This window comes from Hetaerina americana, unplaced genomic scaffold (genome assembly GCF_022747635.1).
Source record: "Hetaerina americana unplaced genomic scaffold, ioHetAmer1.1.p SCAF_1, whole genome shotgun sequence".
Classification (NCBI taxonomy): Eukaryota; Metazoa; Arthropoda; class Insecta; order Odonata; family Calopterygidae; genus Hetaerina; species Hetaerina americana.
The window spans coordinates 89475871-89502388 of NW_027286069.1; the positions used below are offsets into that span (position 1 = coordinate 89475871).

The window sequence follows — 26518 nt, forward strand, 5'->3', positions numbered from 1 at the left end:
TGTTTCAATTCATGCCATACTAAATTAAACAATAAAACAATCATACATTATTAGTGTTATATTATGTATCTAATGATTATTACTCTTATTACTAAAAAAACTTTCAGAATTCGCGATTGGTTAAATAATAAAAATTATCATAAAGTTCCATTAAGTTTTAAACGCTTATGCACTCTGCTTAAGAGTAAACCACACAACTTTGCCTTCCAACATACTTGGTATGTTAATGTTGGTTTTATAGAAATGATTTGTTCAAATAATGGTTCAGAAAAATTTTTTAAATTAAAATGTATTCATATATTTATATTCATTGACCTATTCTCAATATGCCACCACATGTGCATAATCGCAGCACAGTACAATTTATAATGCTGCTGTGAAGTGAAACTCCGACTTTGTTTTTTCGTCCAGTTTTGGGATGTGGCATCACAATAAATAAATAATTCTATTCTAAAATATACGCTTAAACTAATATGATGATGATGTAATTTTTTAATGTCACATTGGAATTTTGTCTTATATGAAAGTATTTCGTAACCGTAACAATTTATTTCAACACGGCTTGTAATATTGAAAACGGTTTTTAATGTATTAAAACGAGATGCAACAAAATAAGATCAGAGACATAGTTATTGGAATTAAGACTTATTTTAGAGATATGCTCTGGTTCGTGTGGGAGCACGTGAAATGGAACAATAATTTGTTGGCAATGGGTCTGCCTCAAAATCAAATATTTTTTTAAGTCCAACGACTAATTCTTCATTTGCTATTACTCGTATGAACATGTTTTTGATTTCAGCATTAAGGAACCAACTGGAAAAATCGCGACGGCATTGAAATCAATTCCATTTGCTACTTAATTATACTAATTAAACCATATGTTCAATTTAATGAGTGTCCGTATCAATTACGATTTTATGACCAATCGTTGGATCGAAAAATAGAATAGGAATTGCGAGCTCTATGAATACCTCGAGTTGAACTTTATTTCCACAAATCTGTTTCGAAAAAGTTATTTTAAAATAAGCCATCACCTTGAACCTAGAAGACCGGTGCCTCATTATTTGTAAGGTAATTACCGAACACATAGTAGGCTCTCACCGCCAAAGAATAAACGAATCTTTCGTAAGCAGTCGACCGTATACCGCCATGTATCCTGTACTGCATGCAACTCAATTTCAACCCCATTTTCTGATTCAGCTCGATAGCATGCCGGTATTTTACAGTGGGCCTTGTGGGCCTACATGAGGCGAAAAGGTCAACTCCGTTCCCGCACCTCATCCTCCTGTTTATAAATGTTCCAATTATTCTTTTTACTCTTATCTCGAAGATCCTTAAATCGGGCAGAGGTACTTTTGTTGGAGTAATATCGCATATACATATTAAATCCGTTTCGATCGCCTGTCCTTATCAATTATGTATAATTATCTGTTTAGAACACCTGAACGACGTTGCTCGATGCCTAGATTCCATTCATTCCGCTCTCTTCAATGATATATCATGTTACAGAGACTCTTAACTTTTCTAATGCCCTCCTTCCAATTCTTCTTTGGTCTTCCTCTTGTCAGTCTTTCTTGTGACTACTATTCCGTTATTTTCAAAGCATATTTCTTAACTCATACTCGCCCACACCAAATAAGTTGCTTCTTTCTTGTGTTTTGCTTTACTGTTACTAATATTCCTATTTTCTGCTTACCACTTCTTGATATTCTTGAAGATATTATCAGTAAAAATAACTTCACAGTTACTATTTGTCTTGGTTCTCTTAGATTAACCTAGATTTCTTGCCAGAAATTCTGATTTCTGGCAAGATTTCAGCCTCCTTTCGGTAGAATTCTTTTCATCAGTGTTTCACATACGTACGTCGTGTTTCCGTATTTTGTGGTGTCATTACTCGATGAAACTCCATTGAGGCACACCATAGATATTCTGGCTCGGATGGTTCGTTTCACTATTCTTATAAATTATGCTCACCGTTAAATGACTGCAAGTTTCCCATTTTTGATTCCATTCCGTGCATTTGACATCGCTACGTGCAGTAAGCAGAAAGGTCAACTCCCTCCGCTCACCGCATTCCCAAGTTTTTGAATCGAAAATATCTGTTTACGTCCTACTTTTTTGACGGTGATTCATAAATTTAAATGTATCCGCCTCGTGGTAAGGGGAAGAGGATATCAATTGATTATTGAACTTTCGCCCATCTCTTGGGGCCAAAAAAACGGGTATAAATGCGGGTATAAATACGGGTATAAATACGGGTATAAATACGGGTATAAATACGGATATAAATACGGGGTTAAAATTAAACGTAGTAGAGCAGATGTAGAAACAGTGTACGTATTATTCCATCTTTCATAGTTACAAGTCGTTAGGCGATTCCGTAAAAAATTGTCCGTCGACGGCAATGAATTCTCCCTGTGGTCATCCACGAAGTGTGGGCATCTACATAGTTGCAATGATTTCCCGCCGCAGTAGCCAACCTCTCCTGCACCCGCTAACTTAAACATGGTCAGTCCTGATTTCACCTCCCACATATATATCTATTCCATTCCCGAGTCTATGTGACGTGGCGGGATATTTCTGAACGCCTTACCTCTCTCAATCCGACTACGATCGCTTTTTGGTTACATTAAGATTTTTTCAAACTATGCCTATTCGTTCAAGCTCGCCAACATTTTCCTTTTTGTAAACTTTTAAAGAATTCTAAAGGAAGTAAGCTTATATAATTAAGCTATGATGGTATTAAATTGCATTTTTTTACATTTTCCAATGGCAACAATAAATAGTCCCGCGAACTCCATATCGTTGGCGTACGCATCACGACTCTTAAGCGAATCTAGAATTCCATTCGTCAATGTTATCGAATCGATGGCAATCCGCTCAGACATGCATGCATATTTCTTCGATAGGACTTGAAATACCCGGAACCCGATGTCCTCGCTTCCGCTAGATAATGTTGCCAATAATTTTGAGGTGAAAGTCACGATCTTGAAATACGCACTCTAGGAGACAGTAACGGTGGTACTTGGACGAGTTCCGGCGAGTAGGAGCAAAAAAATATGCATACATATATATATATATATATATATATATATATATATATATATACATACACACACACACACTAATATGTATCGAATATATATAGATATATCTTCGAAATAGAACGCTCTTCGGCGACGCGCAAATATACAAAAACATAGATGGGTATTATTTAATATATATATATATATATATATATATATATATATATATAACGTGTTCGTGTTATATATACTATATATATATCACGAAATCCCGCCATATGGCGAAGAAATATTCATTCACATTAAAATAGATATGAGGAAAAGGGATAGGAACACATGAAAATGACGAACACAGGAGAGGTAGGGAAGGCGGAATCTATTTCCATGTGAATGAATTATATATATATATATATATATATATATATATATATATATATATATATATATATATATATATATATATATATATATACATTCAAACACGAAATCCCGCCAAACTGTATATATGAGTATATATATATATATATATATATATATATATATATATATATATATATATATATATATATATACACACATACATAAAAGAATGACAATAACGTCAGGATTAATCACTCGTTCAAGGTCGCAATCACACGATGATCGAGGGGGATCGCGATGGGGGAAGATGGCGAGGGGAGGGGCGAGAGAGGGGCAGGAGAAGAGGGAGAAGGTTAGTGGGTTGGCTGCGATGCATATATACGCGGGGCCAAGCTCTAACCGGCCAAGTTCTTTGGAAAGCACAGTGAAAACGACGTTATGTGGAACTCGCAGAGTGAAAATCCTAGCCAAGTACGACAGTAACAGTGAAAAGTGCAGTGTGACAGTTCTCTGGTGACAGTTCTCGGTGAGTCCAGACGGATTTCCGGTGGTCATAGCATACCTGCCTACAAACGCGCTTAGTCGTCAATCGATAGAGGGGATGATCGGGCCACGGAAGGGAAAGTTTTACCACTGCCGGGAGGTGTGCCCTCGGCGACCCGATAGTTTGATTTCTGCCATTCGCAATCCCATCGAATGCACTTCGAGTGTTTGAAATCAAGTCGTGGAGGGAGAGCTCTATTTTTAACGTTATCATTCAAAAACATTTCTCGCCACATTACGGGACCCGGAGTGTGTTAATAACAAGGGAAGGGAAAACGTATGTGTATATATATATATATATATATATATATATATATATATATATATATATATATATATATATATATAATAGTAAATGGGTTTCTTAAAACATAAACAAAAAGAATAAACGAAAAACTCGTAGTTGTTTTTTTTTTAATTTTCGGTGAATGCACAACCACTTTCTTCAGAAGGAAGAATGGAAACGTGGAATAGTGATTTTGTGTGCTTTCAAAGCAATCTATTTAATAGTCAATGAAAACTGAGGGTTCTGTCAATTAAAACACAAACACACATATATATGGGTGTGTGTGTATATATATATATATATACGCACACACACGTCCGGATAATATTATACATTATATATATATATATATATATATATATATATATATATATATATATATATATACACACACATACCTGTACACATGCATCAAACCTTTCGTGTCTCGCGTGAAAACGTTCTAAGGGGAAATGCGGGATGCGAATGCAAAAGATTTCTTTAATGGTAAGCATCTTCCCTCCGCCTTTATTTCACAGCTATTCCTGTCGCACGCCTCGTGTTGTCACTTGGGTCTCGCCCCGCCGTTCCGGACTCGTTTTCTCTTTCGTTTTCAACGCAAATGCTCCTCTTTCGTGGGTATCTGTCGTCATAATTATGCCACAATTAAAAACCATCAAGTCATAACGCTGTCGTTGAAGGATCACGCGTTTTTTTCCTGATACTATTAGAAGGAACAACTTCGGTGCGAACCAGTTGATTATCTGCTTTTATGTCATTGATATAGCGCCAGTGTGTATGTGTCAAAATTTGCTGATTTCGAGGTGAAAGTAAAACCCAATATCTTCCTTCGTTGGCATTCAGGTTAGCGTTGTCTACATCGACGGGTTTTCAATGCGTCCCTCACTTTCTAAAAGTTGTGTAATTAAAGTCTAAAAGACATGAGTATGACTACCTATGAGTGAGCTCTTTGATTGAACTCTTTCGAAAGTCGAATTTCGGTAATTATGAATAAAAAATGGCCCAAGCACCTCAAGTTTGTCTGAAATTAAAGAATAATTAAAATTGTACCAAAAAAAACTATCCGGCAACAAACCACATGAGCAATCAGCTAGTAGTCATGCACCAATTCTCGAAATATGCAGCAGGAATATCACTTGGCCATGAACTAGAAATTCAGATGAGAGACAGTCATTTCCCCGAATAATTTGTTGTTGTGTCGCTATGGAGAAACCTGATTATGGAAACGGTGAAAATAAAACAGACGAAGGAAGGAGATTGCAGTGCCGAGGGAGAATGGAATAAAAAAATTTATGAATGCTGTATGCTATAAGGGGATTCGCACACTGCCAAAAGGTTGTCTGTTTTCAAAATCACCTACTTCGCGTTCGTAAGTGCGTTGACTCCCTCCCCTCTCATCAGCTCTAATCCCGAAATGGAATCCCGTCTGCCAGTCAGGCAAATTCGGGATTGACACAAATGGTGAGCGTGCATTATTGCCGTCAATTCTGATTTCAACAGAATGAAAATAAGGCATACTGCCATTCCCTGAAATTCAGGATCACACCTGGATTTGGTCATTAATTTGCGGTCACATATAAAATCATCGCATATAAAATCAGGGTTTCTGTGACGGCCACCGGCCACGAATCAAATCTTTACGCGAACGCTATTTTCAATTCTCGGACAACTCTTGTCAACTTAGATAGCGTCTGGGCATCTTTACTGTAGAGTCATGGCAAAGCCCTTTTTCTCCGTCACCAAGTTGACAGACTTTTCTATAGATCTAATTATCAACTATGATCGAGGATTGGTAGTAAATTAAGATTTCGAGAACCCTTTTCATTTGGTATGTTTCTCGCGTTGAAAAGGATGTAGAGTCAGTTATTTTCCCAGAGGTTTTTTTTTAGTTAGCATGTGCAACGTTATTTTGAATCGCTATCGGCTCGCTCATACTCTCAATTGGAATCTCAGTAAGAATTCTTCCATGCTGCAGATGGCCTCTTACACACGACACGATTTATTAGAGAGTGGTTTTCTCCTGCCTCTTGGTGTATCAAGTCCAGAGCAAGGTTCCTTCTACGATCACCAGCCAAATACAGAGCGGGACCGGCTTTTTATTTTAAATGCGGCGAGAAATCACCCATTCGTTTTGCATTGAGCGGGAAATCATTTCGGTTCATATAGACGACCATACAATCAAATTATGTAACTAATTACTATGCAGGAGTTCTTCAGGAAGAGGGAATAATTCTTCCTCTTCATGCGAGTGAATTTTCGTTGCACATCCAATGAGGAATTCATGACTGTTCTCATCGAACTATTCAAAAGCGTTAGCGATGATTCCAGCAGACCAAGAGGCGTTTTTAGAATCCATCCGATACTCTGGAGACAACTTCTCTCTCTCTCTCTCAATGAAGGATTCCATCTACGGACATTTTAGACGCTGTCTTCTGCCTTAAGTCAAAAAGGTACTTTGTTCTTCAATGATCGTGCCCATCTTTGATAATCGACCTTCAAATATGTCCTCCATCCTGCATGCCAAATATAGCCCACACATGAACACAGTTTTCTGGGATATTTGAGGTCGCGCATAAGTTATATCACATTTTTTCAACGAGTTAACTCTCTCCTCCCTCCTTGCCACACCACTTGGTTGAAAAGTGTCTCGCATTCAACCATAACCCTATTTTTTTCTCTTTGAAACTTCAAAACGAATGCTACAGTAAGTTATTTTAAATCGCCCCTCCACTCAGTCACAAATTGGCGCTAATTTTGAAAATAAGATGGTCCAATTAATGATACTTAGGAGTGCTAATTTCCGATTTAAATGCCCCATTTCTATTCTTTCGACACTTTACATAACGCTTGGAGAGATCGACTCTACCAGCACAAGTCACGTGACTCAACAATGTCGACCAGCAGTTTCATTATTGCAGACCTCGCTCCCTATGTGGATCGCGCAATTTTAGAGTGTCGTGTATAATTCGGAGGTAGAGTTTCTATCTGTTGCTTTAACTTACAAGGGAAGAGTTCAAGGAAGCCTTTGGGAAGTTAATTTTAATCTCAATTATAATGAAATATAATATATTGTAAACTAATTTGAGCGCTATTACAAGCCCGATAAAATTAATTGCAATTAATTTAAATCATAATTAACGTTAATGCTAATCCTTAAGTTAATTTTAACAAAAATATTTTTACTTCCACGAATACTCGAGTCAAATATTTGTTCATTTTTAAAAGAAAAATTAATGACTCATCGAAAAAATTGACGAAACTTTACATTTCTATAAACAACGTGAAGTATCTTCCCAAGTTTCAAGGTTTTAGCGAACTTGAAAGGCACACCACTTCTTCTTCTGACTCTTTCTCCTTTTCTATCGCATTGGTGCCAATCAACCTCCAATCATTTAATGTAGATCCCATTACAAAGAGTTAACGTTTAACAAGTCAAGTTCTACTTTGAACATTTTTCAATGAGATAAACGCGTTACATAGAAAGACTCAAAGGTTCAGTTTACAGTTACTCGAAGACATATTAACTTTTTAGCTTAACGAATCGATGTTTAACGAGCCACTACACAAGTCTGGATTAAGGCGTGATAAATTGTAGTAACGTGCTGTCTCAGCCAAACCAAAGTCCAATTACTCGCGATAAGAGTACCACCATTTGAATACCTGTCTAAATCTCCCAGAATTTGCGAGAAAATTATACCCATGGAAATCAGGAATACGATGTTATTCGGGTTCTTGTTTCAAATATATTTTTTATGAGTCCTAATGATGCGAAATTTACCAAATGAGGAAATGAATTAAGTGCATGTGTACGTGCGTAAGAAGTTAAAAAAACTAAGCCGGAACGCACACTGCGGATTTTTTGAGGAACAACTTGCAAATTAGGTATCTACTTAAGATTCGAAAGGAGGTTTTTCTCACTTCGAGATACGACAGAATCAAAAGGACGAAGCAGGAATAGCAGAGCAGGTCGCATATTCGTCCCGTATTCTCATTATTTCATTAAGATATCACATGAAGGAATGCACACGCCAAAAAGAACACTGCTGCAAGTGAACTGCAGATTGCATGAACTGTTTTGATGGCGGTGTCCACTAAGTCCTTATAGGATAATTGTGCTGTGTATTGTCAATGATCACTAATTGTACTGCCATCCATTGATGGTCACTTGGAGAGTTTAGTATCACCCCAAATTGATTGACCGAGCCTCCTTTGCCAACAAACACTCATATGGTCTACGCCAAATGAAAAAACGAAAATTACCTTTAGCTCAGTAATACATATTTCCTTGTTTAAAAATGTACCGACCAAGATATATTACCTTAACAACTTCAATCATCAATCCCATCGATAAAGCACGATTGTATTCCATTTGGTCAAAATCCAAAAGTCCTGTTTAGAGCCTAAATTCTATGATATATGGCTTTTCGGATTTCCATAGTCAGAATTAAAAAATACTTGGTTTTCCACATGATGTCATTACATTACACAACAAATTGGACAATATATAATAAATTATTACGGAAAACCATCATGTATCTCTTATTGTTTACAACTTGTGTGATTTCTTTCAAAAGTAGCATTAGAAAAAGGCGCTGGACCTCATATTCTGGCGATGAAGACACGCATTGGCAAATACCACGCTCGATCGGCGCCCATAAACATTTTAGTTCTCCTGATTTCCTCTCCCCCCCCCCCTCCCACCAATCCCAAAAGCGTTTCTGCCATGTGAGGCGTAATATGTGGTCAGTGTTGACACCAGTGGACCCAAACTGGTAGTAGGTTGACTTCAATCGGCCTCGGCAAAATTTAGGGCGGGGCGATAAACGGGAAGTCGAACGTATTCATCCAGAAGGGACGAGTCTCGAAATTTGGTCGAAAAATCTCGGGGAAAGTAACTCCGACGGACGAAAAAAAATACACCCCGGAGCCCAACGTGGTTTGCATTCCCGTCAACTCCACGTGCGCCCATAATCCATCCCTGATTGAGATGCCAGCGTGCAATTTGACAGAAAGGAAACGAAGGGCAAACAGCTTCGAACATGAGACCGGCACACCCATTTGGTTTCGTGGTGTTTATTGACTGCTTCGCGTGTCCATAAACGTCACGTAACCATGGCTATAAATCAGTGTTTATTTTTTTTTCCTTGACGAATGTGGTTCTTAGTTCTAGTGCGAAATGATAATTTGGCATAATAGATTTTAAACTGTTTTATATCGATTTATAATAATCCTTCGACCTTCAGACGAACATGACACTCTAGGCGAGGCGCTCTTGACCCAAATAATTCCCACAACGTCCTCTCTGAAAACCTTCTCGACATTGCTACATTTTCATCCGGAAGCTGCTCCTCTCGACGCGTCATTAACTAAAGGGCGTTTTTGTTACCTCCCGCGGCCTTTGGATTCTCAAGAGAGAAAACTACTTGTCTCCCATTAATTTTTGCATAGAAAAGAACATATTTACGTTCTCGAAAGCCGAATTTATCATCTTCATGGATTTTCAATCGATTATAAGTAGGTTTTCAGTCCAATATGTCTGTCCTCTTCCTTCTGCCATTACCTTCAACATTCCACTGTCTCTCAAGGTATCTCCCATCGGCTCTTTCCGCCTCCTTCGTATTTCGCTTTACGACTTCCTCTCCTTCCCTACCATGGACAATTATTCATCATTCGGCTTCGTCTGTATTCTCTCTTCCATATCATACCCTTCCCAATTACTTCTTTATCTCCATTCTACTTCTTTTCAAAGATTAAGCTCGGAACCATAATACTATGGACAGGATAGCAAATAAATATTTCCAACTATAGGTTACATTGGGAATATCAATCTAAAAATGACCAAACATTACCTTACGATCGCCTTACAATGCAGTTGTACTGAAAAATGAGTACTTCCATGTAATATATGTAAATGAATTGTTCGTTTCTAAAACTCAGACTTGAATATCTGAAATTAATACAGAGAAGTTATTTTTTGGCAACACTGCCGTTATTTATCTCATTATGGGTCACAGTGACTTGATGAAGACGAGAAGTGCGTTCTTTAAACTTACTTATCTGAGTAATAATTTCGAATCCCTAAGGTGATAATAATCAATACTTAATTGTCTCATGCCATTACTATTAGTTTTTGAACGACATTTATCGGCCCAAACATGAGGAAAAAATAAATACTATGTACTATTTATATAATAGTATGTGAAGAGAGGTAACCGTTCTCCGAATTACGGTAGCGTAAATAGAAGTGAAATTTGGCCTTTTTTTCAAAGTTCAGTGACCACCCGAAAATATTCTTAAATTATTATTTGGCTGAAATTATGCGTAATATATTATATGTTAAATTTAGGATACGACATGTTTAAAATGAAGGTTCTTCCTTAAGGTGCCCCACGCTATATAGAAATTTTAAAAAATCTTTATATTTCATCTATTGTTAAACTGATTTCATTCAATTCCTTCCTCTTCGCATGGGAATATTTTTCCACTCGCATTCATCTCCACGCATCTTCAGTGTCATGTCCATTTCCGTCAAAAATACTGCACTAATATTTCAAACATCCCACTCGCTATAATTTATGCCCTCCTAATTAAATTTTCCACTTAGTCTAACTACTTGTTTAGCATTATCAATAATTTCTATTTCCAATATTATCCTCTCATACTTTAAAAATAGATCATGTCATAAGATCAAACAATCACTGCAATCCCTTGAGAGCCTAACCAACTTAAGCGTCATTAACAGTACTTTTATCTGACTTAAACAGCGTCTGCCTATTTTAATTTCCACATAAGAAAACGCTTCATAAAGACTACACGTTGAGTTGAATAACAGGTTATTTGAAATCCACTATTTTATTAATAATTCAATATCTTATGGAAATGACCTGATTTGGGTTTTCAACACTTGCAAAACACACGTCCAATTAAGCGATGGAGACCTTTTGCCGGAGGCAGGCGCTGAAGATCAAAGGGTGAGATAAAAATGAGGGATGGAGAAGTATACAGAGGATCAAGGGAGGAAAGGACAATATGGAGCGCGATAAGAAAGAAAATAAGTGGATGGATTGGGGACACACCTTGAGACACAATGAACTTTGTGTTGAAGGCTTCCGCGGGGCTTTAGATGATGAATTTTCCTGTTCTCGTTGCTTCCGAGACGTCCTTGAGGACAGAGTTTCGTCGACTCTCCCTCAGACTCCCTTGTGTCGAGAGTCTCATTGTTGAAAAAAATAATTTTGAAGAATCATTGTCCACAGTATGTAACAACACGGCGGAGACCCCTTAAAACTTGTAGATTCACATAATGAACGAAATAGGGACGTATCTCGAGGGGAGATAAAACTGGAAAAATACGAAGGGACAGATAAGTAGGACGAGGAAAGAGCGAGGATGCTGGACTTATTCGCAACTTCTTGGGAGTTAGGATGGAGGAGAAATGATGGATTGAGATCCCGCACTTAACAGATATCCAGATTAAATATTAGTATTGACGATGCAAATGAAGGAGGGGTAGTAATTCTTTTTTGTTCGACTAAAAGTAGGGAAACCGTCGATTTCTTGAGAAAACAGGTAGTGAGTTACAACAGACTTAATACGAAAGAACGAAATCCGGAGTGAGCATAGATCGATAACTGGTTTCATGGAATAAGTCAGGGTCTACTTTTTTCGATGAAAAGCGAAAAATTCGACTCAACCAATCTACTCTCACGCTCTTTCCGCCTGCAATGGATGACAAGAAAATGTAACTCTGAAGTCATCCAGGTAACTTCAATGCCACAAATTGAGAATATGCATCACATCAAAACCACCGAGGTCGTATCAAAAAATTTTATCATGCGAAATATTGTACTTATATTTCAATTTAAAATCATGCCACAGTAAACTAAAATAATGGAATCGCAATTTTAATACAATTTCGAGAAAACGGGATGAGTGGTTATCCGCAAAGAATTTATTGGGAGACGACAAAGGTTTCTTTCTTCCCGTCTCAACGTCTTCATAAAAAAACAAATATTTTACATTATAACAAAGTTACTCATTTTGTTCTCAGCGCCACGTAGTGTCATCTCCGACTGCTAAGCTTTATTTAAAATTGTCCAGGAAGAATTTTTCAGATAAAAATGTCTGTCAAATTTAAGTGATTGACACGAGAGAAAGGAAGTGGCAGGAGGTGGCTTTGTTAGTACTCTTGATTTACCACTAGTAAGCACTTCCATTATTTCAAATCCTAAAGGAAAAAAACGCACAGCCTACGTGCTGCTAAGGGCTTCAAATGATGATAAACCAACTACATCCAGTGCACAAATCGTATGACTCATGCAATCGAAAGAACCCCTGTCGATAATCATGAAAGTTCAATTCTGTCAGCTGGCTTGCAAGTTCGACACAATTTTCATCCATTGCAACATCTGTCGTAACACCTGTCGACAAGAATATCAAATGTTTCCGGTGTGACTTCATGGAGGTAAAATACGGGAAGTAAACCATTTTACTTTTCCGTAGAGCACCTTCCGACCACGTTTCTGGCGCATGGACGCGACAATCAGCGAGGGAGTTACGGTAAAAGAGAGCGTTTGTGAGATGGGCCGAAGATAAGGAGAACACGCAGGGTGGGGATTCTCGAAATAAGTAATGATTAAGTGGAGCGGGATTTGGGGATTCAGCATATCGAGGGCCAAAATAAAAGCCGCGCTCTGGAGTGGTCAGGAGGCACCGCATACAAAGTTAGATCAATGGTGAAATATTGAAAGGAGAAGAGAGCAATGAGAGTAAAAAGGGGATTCAAAAAAGAGGAGACATTCCAAGTTAGCAGTATAATTTAAAAGGGGCAATTTCCAGGAATTTATCCTTTTATACTATTTTAAAATGTTTTAAAAAAATTCTGTTCATAACTTTCGTAATTTGAATGCAAAAAATTGGCATGAAAATACTTCGATGGCCAGTTTCATACGATTTTCTATGATCAGGAGTTTTGCTCGGCGTCTCTGACTCAAATTTGACTAATGAAGTTGTCAAGAATTTCTAAATCCTATCAAGCTTTTGAATCGACGTTATGTATACACTTCATTTTCAATGCTGACTTTTTAAACACTCCCATGCGTATGGCACTCGCTCTCACCCGTGTATTATCTGATATTTTTATGAATTCGATGCAACGTTTTACTTCGAATCGAACCCTCTTAAAACATGCATTTCATTATACATATACGATCCAAATCTTTGTGGAATGGGAGCTCCATGCAACTTCATAATTTCATAATAACCTTAAAGCCATACATTTCTCCATAGAATTGGATACCGAACACTCAAATTTCTTAGATAGATCGGTTGCCATAAATAATTCTGGATATCAGTTTTGCAATAATGTATATCTAGCTCAAACAAACACTATTGATAATAATGGATATCGATTGCAAATTTCTGCACGCATGTAAAGAGTGAGGAATAATTATATCCAAATGTAACTATTCCACACTTCCGTGCCCATACACAGCCGGACTTCGTTACAGTTATTGCACAACGTGGTGAATAAAATTCCAATCTAAAGGAGAAATGTTTACAACTGAGAATGTCCCATAAGTCTTGAACTAGTTAGGTTCAAGTTGGATAAAACCAACGATCGGTGCTCGCTAACCATTAATAGGTAACCTGTCGTATCTATGGACAGAGATTCTTTCAAGACTTCTTTTTCACAACCCAGCTACTTTTGGAAAACTGCCTTTCAATTCTATGGATAAAATAAACTTAATGGATCAAAATGGTGGGGGCATGTGCTAAAAGGTAAAGATTTTAATGGTGCATACGAAGGCCAAACAGGTTGAAAGTTTTTTTTCGCATAAAGTTTTTGCATAACTTTCGATGGAATCTGCCCACCCTGAGTATCAGATATCACATATCGGTAGGTATAGAGGCATTAATTCTCCGAAGTTGTGGTCCATCAAAGATTTTTTTCACGTCAAGAATATTTTGCTGTTCAATTTCCGCTTATATCCCATCAGATACAGCGAATGGGTAGGGCTGTCGGTTTACGAGTAGGCGTCGAGCTAAATATCAACCCACAACCCTGATTTCAAATATTTTTTGAAACATTCTTTTGATCAATAACAACACTTTTCAGTTCATCATATTTATCGTCCGATTACCAAAAAAGTAAGATATTATTACAAAATGATTGCTGGGTATTATTTTAGCTAGGTTTATAATACTGACTGCACTAACTCATATTGACTACTATAGAATTAATTTTTTTACTTTTCGCCAATTCGGCATTTATACGAAAACAACTGCGGCTATCCGTATTGGTCCTAAAATGTAACCTCAGGGTCTATCAATTTCTCTATCGTCAAAAAAGGAAGCCGGCGGGGTTTTTTGATGGTGGTTTTTGGATAGGCTATGCCATTCAGGATGGTTTTCTTGGAAAGGTAATGGAGATTGTAAGGTGGGCCAATTAGACAAAGATCCTTGAGAAATAAGACTTCTCGCCATGAGTCATTCCACTATATGCGAAGTAATTCAATGATGGTTGGTTAAGTAGGTTGAATCCGGTGCTTAAGGTAACTCCGTTTCTTTTCTTTATGACCACAAGCATATTTTCAGCTCTTGGCTCATGAGGGCAAACGTTTCGCCAAGGTTCCACAGAAAGGGAGTTGAACTAAATATTTTCCACTGCATATTACCCTACAATCCGCTGGTGTGACTAATGGCAGAGGTCTAATTCTTTACAGGACTCTATTTAGACATGCTGAGTCCTAAAGCCAAGGGTCGCTATCCTTTCTTTCTAGCCTTAGAGGCTTGAAAGCGTCTGTGAAGACTGTGCAACGTACGAACGAACCAATTGGTAGACAATAATGACACATATATATATATATATATATATATATATATATATATATATATATATATGTTATATATATGTTTTAAGACTGACTACTGCATAGTTTATAGCTCTTGTTATATCATGTCATTGCCACCCGGCTTATCGCCTAACAGCAATGTATCCTAAATAAATAAATAAATATATATATATATATATATACACACACACACAAAAATATATATATATACGTGAAATATACACATCATTTTATAAGGTAGTCAAATACATATCTTCCATCATGCTTTTGGTCACATTTAAGCCCTTCGTAGACTGGACACGATCTGCGTTCTGTAGGTTATTGCCAGCTCAAGAGTTAGGTTTTGAAAGTATATGATGGTTAATAATTTGGTTTAATATCTTTGTTACTGTCTATTGATGATCATTTGAAACATCCGTAACTTCAACAAATAGCATTATCACGGAACTATTTAATGGAAGTGAAAAGGTTTTTACTTAAATATGTCATTATATCATGTATCTACGGACGTTCAAAACACTATATGTATGTATTGCATAAAAAGCTTATATGATACTGAAGTCACTTCCAAGGCCCTATAAAAGGTTCTTTTGCCCAAATATAATAATTCTAATTAGCATGATTAAATGAAAAATTATTTGAAAAGCCATGATATTCATAGTCATAGCACTATGGAATTAAATTACATCGACTACAGTTAAAGCTTTTCTTTTAGTATTTAGACTGCAAAATTTCAGACTCGCCATTTTGTTACTCGACTAACGACAGCAATATTTTATATTTTTTCCAGGCCTAAAAAAATGGCGCTTTTGATTCTGCTGCTTTTAGTTCTCGACCATCAAGGATACTGTTTAGGTGACCAGAAAAATGAAACCAGGCTCTCGGGTCACTTATCAACCCAACTGAAATCAATAGATCCTTCTCCTTCTAGTATTCTTCAGACCAGCTCCAATGGGGAGCTAATACCTCCACAGGACAAAAGGGCCGACCTAGTAATTTCTACAACGCCCGAATATGGAAAATCCACTTCAAATTCAAGCAACGGAAACAAACACGCTGCCACTCCATCTCAAAGAACAACGAGCCCAATTCCTAAGATAATTGTGACGACAATAAAATCCAGGAATGAACCTAGAACCACGGAAAACACGCCTTCGTCGAAGTTGCCCATGCAGCCTGAAGCTAAATCAAAAACCCTCCACTCTGATCCGATAGCTCCTTCCACTATCCCAAGCTCATCTCAAAAACCAGCCTCCCTAGCCACTACTGATAATGATAAGAATCATGGAACTGAAAGCATCCCACGACAAACAATCTTCCCGAGGACTAATGTCACCAGAGTTACTGAAGCTCACACCAACAGATCTGCGGAGCATTCCAGTGAGGAAGAATCTTCAGTAGAGATAGAGCCACCGACAAGCACCTCGGCAAAAAGCCCAGAGGAGCTGGCGACTTCAACGCCTGCGAAGACATCCACGGAAGAGGAGATTTCTACGACAGAAGAGACTTCAACGCTAACGTTCATAGAAACGGCCGAGTGGTACTATTCCGAAACAAACGAGACAACAACGGAGAACACCAACGAAGATATTTTTTTCCAGACGACAGATGTCTCATCCACTGATCACACAGCAACGGATTGGACAACCGACCAAAAGATTGAAGGCTCAACAGCAAAGGGACCTTCGATTTCCAATGGCTTAGTTTCAAGTGAAACTCAACCCATTCCTGGTGTATCTTTACCGTTGACTAAACTAATTCTGAGGCTATCAAAACCAGGCGTATTTGAGAAGGTAACTAAAATAATCCACATCATATATTTTTCTATATTAATAATGGTGTTAGTTAGCAGTTATTTATAACTCGTTATAAGCCTATCTAGGGGTGGATACAAGATTTTTGAGTGAGGGAGAGGGTGTCCATGAAGAGTGACTCCCATTAGGTAAAGTGGTACTAACATTTTGTATCGCGCATTTTAACTGAAAGTTTACCGTAGATTCCATAAGAATCATCCCTCGTATGAAATAAGGATTGAAAAAATTCTTTGTAAGGATGTCAGAAAGCGAGGAGAAGAGAAATAATGGTTAGGGCACATACATTTATAGCAGTTTTTCAAAATTATTATCAAGCTTATTTGTCCTGAGACATTTTGAAAAAACAATCAGTTTTGCAGCAAATTATTTTCCTTCCTTCAGTGGACGCGCACATCACCTGCACTGTCATCAGTATCCGCCCCTTAGACCATCAACCAAGGTGTATTTCAGGAGTCAGTTTTGATATATTCCACATATTTCCTTTGTACCATTTCAAAAATATGCAGCAAATTTACCACCACTTGAGGAAATGATTATTTCGATACCATACCATTTTTTAGGGCAGATTTTAAACCCCGACGGATTTAATAAGGGGACTAGTGTGGCTTTGTGGGAAGATATGGGATAAAAGCAAGAATGCAGGGGAGGGAAAACATGGCGGGTCCTCCCGGTGAAAAGGTACGAGAAGCCAAGATACCTTAAAAAAATAGATAGAACACAATAACACTAAGAGTGAACGGGATATTTTGAAAAGATAGAATTCAACATAAAACCTCAGCATAATACCTTAATTCCATTAAAATATAAAAAAGTATTTTTACTGCCATTTCCTTGATTATAAAAATTGTTTGAAATATTTATGAATAGACTTAAGAAGCACAAAAATGCAAAGTGAAAGGCACCACTCCTAAGAGTTGGGCGCGGCAAAAAGCGCAGAGCTCATTGCCACTCAATGTCCCTCAGAGAAACGAGATCGAGGAAATTTATTGCAATCTATAAGGCATTCAAATTTCAAGAGTAAGTCGTGCGTATAATCTGCTGATATTTAACAAGGGCTGATTTGTTAAAATGCCTCCATTATAATTCGCATTTACAGATGCCTCCATTTAAGTAATTGTCGCGACATATTCCGTAGTTCTTTGAATCAGATTCGTTGAATCCAGAAGTAATTTGCGAGAATTAAATGTTTCATGTGAAAAATATTTACAATTCTAGACGGTGGGCAGTAGTAGTAACATTACCCACCATCACAAACTGTCCGAGTAGTCAACCTTGTCCTCCCGCTCGGGCAGAGAGATTGGCTTGGGAATTCTCCAGCTTGTGTAAGTTCGAGGTCAGAATATCAAGGGTAAACCCTTCCAGCAGTTATTAAGGAAGGTGACCGACAGCTGACGTTATTTCCGCTATTATGGAGGTGGGGAATTTTGAGGTGAGCTGGATCCTTTTAGGAAGTTTAGGAGCGTCGGCGTTAAGTCGGGTGCCGGCATTAGCAAGCCCTCAGCAAAAGGCTGCAAGGATTTCACAGTCCGTGTTCACATCTTACGGATAGAGAATCGATCGCAAAATACCCTTAGCGCGACATCTAATCGTTCTAGGTATTGGAATAACTTCTAACCTAGGACCGCAATCACCTGGATTTGACCTCTTTCCCCACTATACTTTATGAGGGACATGATAGCGCAGTCGGTAGAGCACTTTACCAATGACTGGAGGATCCGGGGTTCGATTACCGGGCATGCCACTGGACACCCTCGCCTTCAACCGAGCTGTGTGATTTTTTTGGATACCAGATCTTCCTGGGAAACCATACACTGCACAGGAAAAGGAGCAAGCTCCCTAGCCTGATGTGTGCATCTCACACGACATTTGGCTTAGTAATACAGTACTAGGTAAGCTCTATCAGTCATCACCATTCAAACCAATCATTGGGTTGCCAAGTAACTGTAACTTCATAACTTATATACTTATATATATATATATATATATATATATATATATATATATATATATATATATGCATGCATACATTCATACATACACATATACATATATATGATGTGATGATAGAGCTCACCTAATGCTCAGAAATAAGTATCCTTATATCAAAATTTATGTGATATGATTATGTAAATTTTCAGCGATTTTTCGCGAAGGAACAGGAAAAATACATGTTGATGAACGTTCGACGCAAAATGATGGGTTGAGTTAGGCCAACTGAAATAGGATTCGTGTATCCTGGGTTGAAAAGAAATATTTATTTTTTTAATCAAAATAGGATTAGATGGTAAAATATAACCATGAATTCTCTGCTTGCGATCGAATCAGAGTCAAAATCATAGTCCTTCCCGAAAATAGAACCCTCCTTGTTCTCACATTTAATAGGTGTCATCCATGTTAACAACCATTGATCTCTGGAAAAATATTTTGAAGTGTTGAATAAAATGATATCTCTCGTGAAATGTTCGACTGATGAGTGAGTGCTCCCTTGTTCCTCCTAGGGAAAGTCCGTGTTCGAAGACGACCCGTCCACGGTGACCACCGCGTGTCCCCCAGGAGACGTTGGCCTACCTTGCAGGAGAGCGGAGGCGAGAAGAACAGCAGATGAATGCTCCGGAGGTAAGCCACGCGTGATCAGCCTCCGCATACTTTCATTGAGCGAAGTCCCTCTTTCGCGCGTGAGACCTTCGAGAAAGGCGAGCCTTGTGGGACATTGAGAAGTCACAAGTGGAGCGCCACTTTTACCCACGGCCGACATTTTTTTCTACAGTCGAGAACAGGAAAGGACACGTGACGGCTCCCCAAGTGAGACGTCTACGCGATAGGTATCCGTCATTAATTAATAATATCATCTACGAAGCAAAGATGAGCGTCCCAATCGGGAGAAGACATTTCATCAGGGAAGGATGCTCGCTAGGTGGTCCTGTGGGGTTGAGAGAAGGGCAAAATCGTCGTTAACGTTTAGGGAAGATATGCTATACAAATACCATTCATTTTGCCGGGAAACCCATTTAATTTTTTGATGGGAGCGAATTTACACTCAGGTATCATTCGTCTCTCATAAATAATGAGCTTGGAACGAATGGCCCACACCTCGGCAAAGTTAAAAATCAGTATTGCAGCATTTTCTCTTAAGAGAATTCGTTTTTATCCTTACATTTGTATTTAACTGGGAATGATCTAATACCCTAGTAGCGAGTGATAACCGTTCACATGCCATACAATACCTGAGGTAAAATCCATACAATTTGCGACGCGTTCGCTAATCAACAGCCATATATTCAATTTTATAAAATTCGGATTTTATCGTAAATAGGCCCCCTTCCAACCCTATTTTTTTAACCGTCATTAATTCATTCAAATAATTATGAATATTATAAATTTTCCTGGTTGAGATAATCGAAATTGATTTTGTTATTTTAGTGATACATTTCCATTAAATGTATTTTGAAAAAAAATGTTACAGCCATTATAGCTTACAGCATGCAGAATGTCTATTAATGGGAGGCAAAAAGTGTTTTGAGAGGCACCAATTCATCCGGGGTGATATTTCCCAACTGATAAGGACTTAATTGGAATAATTTTACTCATAGAAACCATTACGCCAGTAAATTTATGTTTGTTAATTCATCATATATAACTCCACTAGTTTTATTTAATATTATCAGGTTTGAGCTATGAGCCAGCTTCCATGTGATGTTTTAGTTTCACATAATGGAATGGATTTTGAATGCTGGCACAAATTTTTGTACATCCGATGGACATTACTTCCTGTTGGAGTAATCGTTATACATCGTAATTGGCGATTAACGCAATTTCTGGAGGTGTGGAACGGCTTATAATATTTGCACCATTCAAAATATTTGGGAATAAAGTCAGGGCTCACCGAGATCAAGATGAGTGAAAAGAAACCCAGTTTTCGCCTGATCTTAACGAAAGGCGACAACTGAATCGCAGCTGACGAACAGTGTATCGAGCAGGCACTCCACGTACAAACGGCGTTGGAATCTGCACGCTAATGAACAATTAGATTGATTCTGGGACGTTGTCATGGTAAACCTTTGCCAATTCAAATCTCCTCGCATGTTTTAATGGGAAACTATCGCAATTAGGTTCCTCCATTTACTTGTCCTATATGGCCCTTCTGTGCACATGTAAGTTTTCCGCCCGCGCTCTTTAAGGCAGATGACAAAATCAGGCGAACGCGACTTAAATTACAACTCCGTTGGTATTAATCTACACGAACATTTTATTTTCATATCAACATGATAAACATTTTTAAGTCAACTATAAGTCGGTAGACTAATAATAAAATGCTTATTTATTTTAATCGATACGAGGGTCGGAGATTGAGAGGATAAGATCCTTGGAGGTCCTTCACGTCAATTACTCCAAGTGAAATTACTTCAGGTCAATTTTGAGTTTTTTGTTAACCCTTCTTCTCCCCTCTTTGTAAGGATGCGTGGGATGCGAAACCTCATCTTCCCCGCCTCTCAAATAATAAATAATAATAAATCAAACTGGCACGTTTTTCTAAATAAACGAAAAAAGGTATTAATGTTTGACGGAAACGTTTCATTTCCATGGTTACTGATCAGTTCAATTATGAGTTTGCACTGAAAATTTCAACAACCTTAAAAGAAATAAGTATTGATTTAAATGCATACAGCGAAATAATGCAAACTCTCATAACTTTTTTAATAGGTTGATTAATGTTTTAATAATTCTGAAATGAGTTTATTTGGTGAACGTATGCATCTGTTCTTCGGCGATCAAAGAAAATTAAAAGTCTTCCTTCATAAACAATGACCGATTACGTAATATTCTTCATTAACGCCCTCCGAAAACCCCCCTCTCCCATCCTAAAGAAACGAAATGAACTCGCCTCCCTCTCGAAACACTTAAGTAATTAAAAGACATCCCCTGTAGAATTGATTAGATAGTGTAGCCATTGCCTTGTTTTTGTGGAAAAACAACCGTCACCAAAGTAATTTGAACATCACTGCTTTGAATCATAATTTACGCATAATAAATGAAGAATTTTTGTGGATATTAGAGTTGAGCACTTGAAAATGTCTCGGATGTTGAAACGGTCTTTGCATAACATGAAACACAAATTAAATTCCATCCACACGTAAGATATACCATAAAATTAACATAAATACGTCGCCAGAGGCGCACACAAAGAACAACAGAATCAATTAATTTTGAAACATGATTTTCAAATGAGATATTATTTCAGATCTCGTCGAATGCTAATATTTCCACAAAGAAAAATAATTTTTCTTTAATTTAAAAATTAGGAAATAAGAATTAGTCATCTTTCTAACATTCGTTTCATGAGGACGTTTCACACAGCGCAAAGTTATGGAATGCAAAAAATTGAAGTTCATCCAATGTCCCAAATTTCATGGAGTGTCCCTTGTAGAGCAGTTCAAGAAGGTGCGAGGGAGCCAAGAATCATCAAAGCAAAGAGGGTAGAACGTTGAAGAACTATCTGCCATAGGAGATGGTCGAGGGAATCAAAGCAAGGTTGTGTCCAGTTAAGGTGTCATTTAATGTTCCTGGATTCCTTTGAGACTTCAACTCTATTCAATGAACTAATTTTCTGCATTGTGATCACTTCTTTAAATCCTCGTGACAGTTGATGTTGGGACAAAATAAAATTCTTACGGAGACTCTGAAGTCAGCCCTCAGCCTAAGTTCTCATAAGTCTAGTTTCCTACAAGAGAAACACCATCCCCATATATCCACATTAAAAAACTAAGATGCATGAAATAAAAATAAAATGTATAAGATATAAATGATGTAACTACTAAAACGTTTTCCACAATTTTGGGGATTTTTTAGACAGATCTTATACAAAGATTCACCTGTGGCAAAATAAATTCTATGAAAAGGTTTTCCTTGACATTAAATCAAAGCAGAATCACCCAATTCACAGCAACAATTTTAAGCTTGAACGCACATATGAAAATGCCTTATAAAGTCCTCAGGAATCGGTGTAGTAAATGCTTGGATAAATGCCACGTAGAGTGCAATGGATTTGTTAGGGAGTTATTCCAATGCGACTAATCCACAACCCAAATTGATTTCATTTTAGCAAAAGTTCCAAATAAATAACCAACTCCACTTCTTTTATTTGCTTTGGCATTTGAATGCTTGCTAATTCTATGCTATATTTTTATAATACACATTGTCAGTAGTGAACAACAAAATTTTGCTTGCATATTGTCACTTAGTAATAAAGACCTGTTATTTTAGCTGTACGTGACTAAGTATTTAGCCAAAATAAACATCCAAGTGAATTCCCAATAAATATTAATGAAATGTTCCTAGAATATGTAACTAACAGCGAAACCATTCATAAAATACTTAATACTAGTTGCTATGCTCATAGTTTTAACACTTTCACTAATATTACAGCATATATTAATCCTCAACAGTGATTTCAAACAAACAATTTGCATGAAAACCACTGCAACATCTTGAACTTGAGGTAATAATTGGAAAATAAATTTTGACTGGGAATAGTGGCAGTCCACTGATTAGGGAAGCAGGGCTCTAAAAAGACTACATAGTCCTCTAAGGATGACAATAAATTAGGACCCCACTTCTGTACAACAGTGAGGCATATTTAGAACTGTTATATCAATTTCTTCCTTAAAAATTTCTCACAAAACAGTGAAACATTTACCATAGGATTTGTGAGACCAGTTCCCCATCGGTTTACATTTCAATATCCTGAGGATTATATTGATTTACAAATTCACAAAAGCTAAGGGTCTAGTTGCACTATTTCCAAGACACAAGGGAGTTTGAATTGGAGGAGACTCTGAAGTCAGCCCTCAGCCTAAGTTCTCATAAGTCTAGTTTCCTACAAGAAAAAACTATTCCCTTATATCCACATTAAAAAACTAAGATGCATGAAATAAAAATTCCTTTGGAATTTTCGAACGAAGAAAATCAATGGCACATGTCCATTTGTGAAGAGTAAAAATATAGCTGTTATCACTATTAAATTTCTGACATATTAATGAATCAAAAAATGTAATAAAGTCATTAAAAACATTTTTGTGTATCTCACCAACCTAACTACTAGCACCTCATGAACTACTTAAATCTTCAATTGGTAATTACAAGTATTTGGAAGTATGCATGTAAATTTTTTAATGATGATGATGAACACAAACAAACCCATGGGTTCATGAATTAACAATTTGTGAATATATTTTCTTCAATTATAAAGTTGATTCTGAATAACTACAAATTATCACGCTGAATGAAATAGCTAACTTCTAGATTTGGGGAAGGGGTGATTCAATAACTTTATGACTGCAAACTATTATTTTATTTTTTGTACATCTCATGTGTCCAATGGATAGAATGGATCAAGTTCTTGACATAGGTGACTTTTAAATCATAAGAATTGATAACCAATAGTGCCGCATTAGTAATTGTGGCCAAAAAAGAAATTGATTTTTCATCTTTTAAAAAAAATTACCATGGATTTAATCATTTTTAATCGAGGTAGCATAAAAAAATTGAAAAACCAAATGTACTTCCAAATTTTCCAGTTTTGTATCTATCACTTTTATTCAAGAACAAAACAGTTACCACTAAAATCAACAATTTTTTTATAAATTAATCACTGATGGAAGCTATACAGATATCATCAAAAATGGAACAACACAATTGATATACATTTACTTCAACTAGGTAATTGTGAAGTGTGCAGATCCTGCAACAACATGGCTGCAATTGATTGGCCACATTGCTGCAGAGAAAATTTCCGATGCTGCTCAGAACTGGCACTGGCCTGCCAACAATGTGACCAGCCAACCCTCCAAGTGTTCTGCACCAAGCACTTCAAGAGATGTTTTTGACATATATACAGAGCCAAATATAAAAAATTACATAGACAATAGCCAGTGCTATTTCAGTAATGTATATTACATTGCTGTTGCTAACTTTTCCAGAGAAACGTGAGGATATTCAGTAAAAAAGGTACAAAATTTTCATTCAAAATGATTTAATATCAATCATAAAAGTTGTTTTGGCTTGCCATGGTAGTAATTTACAAAAGCCACCAAAAATCAACTTAATTGATCTGAAACAGATCTTAAAACTTAAAAATCATATAATTTATTTTTCTCCATATATATAGAATGTAGAACTATATTATGTATGCATTCCCTATACATACATACTATTTAAAAGAAACTCAAAATAATTTTATTCACATTGTATTTACGAAATTTCCTACATTTTCCTACAAATACTCAGATAAATAATACCACTGCCTTTCAAAATGGTTCTTATCCCACAATCAGTCACACAAAACTTTTCCCTCATAATCTAAAAACTAATTAATGGGATTATTGCAGATCTGCTTAAACATTCGTTCAGTTAGCCATTCATACGAGTGCACATAAAAAAAAATCTTGAAATACAATGCTCACTGATAACTGAGAAAAGTTCTGAAAGGAGTAAACTTGAACACACGGGTGGGGAAACAACGAAATATCAACACCATGACAAACTTTCTCAAATATGGAGGTATAGCAAGCAAAGTTGGAAAAATTTCAAACTGGCAATGTAAATATGAGCAAATACTTAAATGCATTACAAAATTGCAATCATAGGATAGATCTCCAACTTTCCATTACCAAATATTCTTCAATTCTTCAATCACACAATTTTTATTTTAAACCGCAACGAATGTGGTTCACCTTTCAAATTTTTACTACAATTACTAATTAAATTACTTAATACTTCACAAAAACATCAAGCCATACACAATATCAAGGATGAGAGGTACCAGTTTACTGTATGATGAAAACGTTAACGAGTTTGTACGACACACAGCCGAGGTGAGGCGTGCACTCTATGTAAAAATTTACAGCCCATATTTATTACAGATACAACACACTGAAAATCTTGCATTCCAAACTGTCAAGGCATGGAACAGTGTTCACATTAATCTAGAAGAAAGTCATCCACAGAGTAATAAACAAACCATTGTTATCACGACGTACATGCCCTTAAAAGTGAAATCACCTTTCCTCCACAAATATCTTTCAATTGAAACGTACAGTGCACCATATAAGTTTCACCAAATATGCCACTAATTTACCACTGGCACAAAACAGTGAGTGCCATCTTGTCATAACAGCAGTGCTAACAAAGCGATGTAACAAACCTTCACTGTGCCATCATAATACTGCCTTACACCCATTGAGTGAAAAATGTAACCAGTGTACATAACAATAACGCAACTGACTGGCATTACAAAGAGATGAGAATGAATGAGAATCAAAAAATATGAAAGTAATGCTTCCATGATTACCAACACAAAATGTTTACAGGATACCACACAACGTGATTATGTGCCAGTACTGACTCCATAAGGTCCCAACAATGTTGATGGAGGCGAGATTGCAAAAAAAAAAGTGAGGACTTTAAAAAAAAAAAAGAAATCTGAGAGAAAGAGAGACAGCCAATTCCAATGGCAAGAGATCACTATCACCTTCCTTGCCAACGAAGGTTATAATTGTCAGGAAGCTCAATCACGGTTTCATTAGTTGAGTACCCAAAATAAAAGACGAAGATCAGAACACAATGTGGATTCAGTTCAGG

At 37.0% G+C, this 26518-nt stretch overlaps 1 protein-coding gene across 1 annotated transcript; it reads left to right on the top strand.

Annotated features, from left to right (window-relative positions):
* The first annotated feature begins 3764 nt into the window (after positions 1–3764).
* LOC139694296 (uncharacterized) lies at positions 3765–25061 on the top strand. The gene is made up of 4 exons (XM_071592775.1): positions 3765–3912; positions 15859–16861; positions 19381–19498; positions 24599–25061. Exons 2-4 carry the CDS (start codon positions 15869–15871, stop codon positions 24763–24765), a joined length of 1278 nt encoding a protein of 425 aa, XP_071448876.1. The 5' UTR covers positions 3765–3912; positions 15859–15868; the 3' UTR covers positions 24766–25061.
* Positions 25062–26518: the final 1457 nt, after the last annotated feature.

What these genes read in the sequence shown, in the direction of transcription:
- LOC139694296 (XM_071592775.1), top strand. Translation starts at nt 15,869, where the DNA reads ATGGCGCTTTTGATTCTGCTGCTTTTAGTTCTCGACCATCAAGGATAC. An exon ending in AACCAGGCGTATTTGAGAAG is followed by an intron (nt 16,862 to 19,380) that starts GTAACTAAAATA and finishes TGTTCCTCCTAG; the next exon opens with GGAAAGTCCGTGTTCGAAGA. An exon ending in AGCAGATGAATGCTCCGGAG is followed by an intron (nt 19,499 to 24,598) that starts GTAAGCCACGCG and finishes TACTTCAACTAG; the next exon opens with GTAATTGTGAAGTGTGCAGA.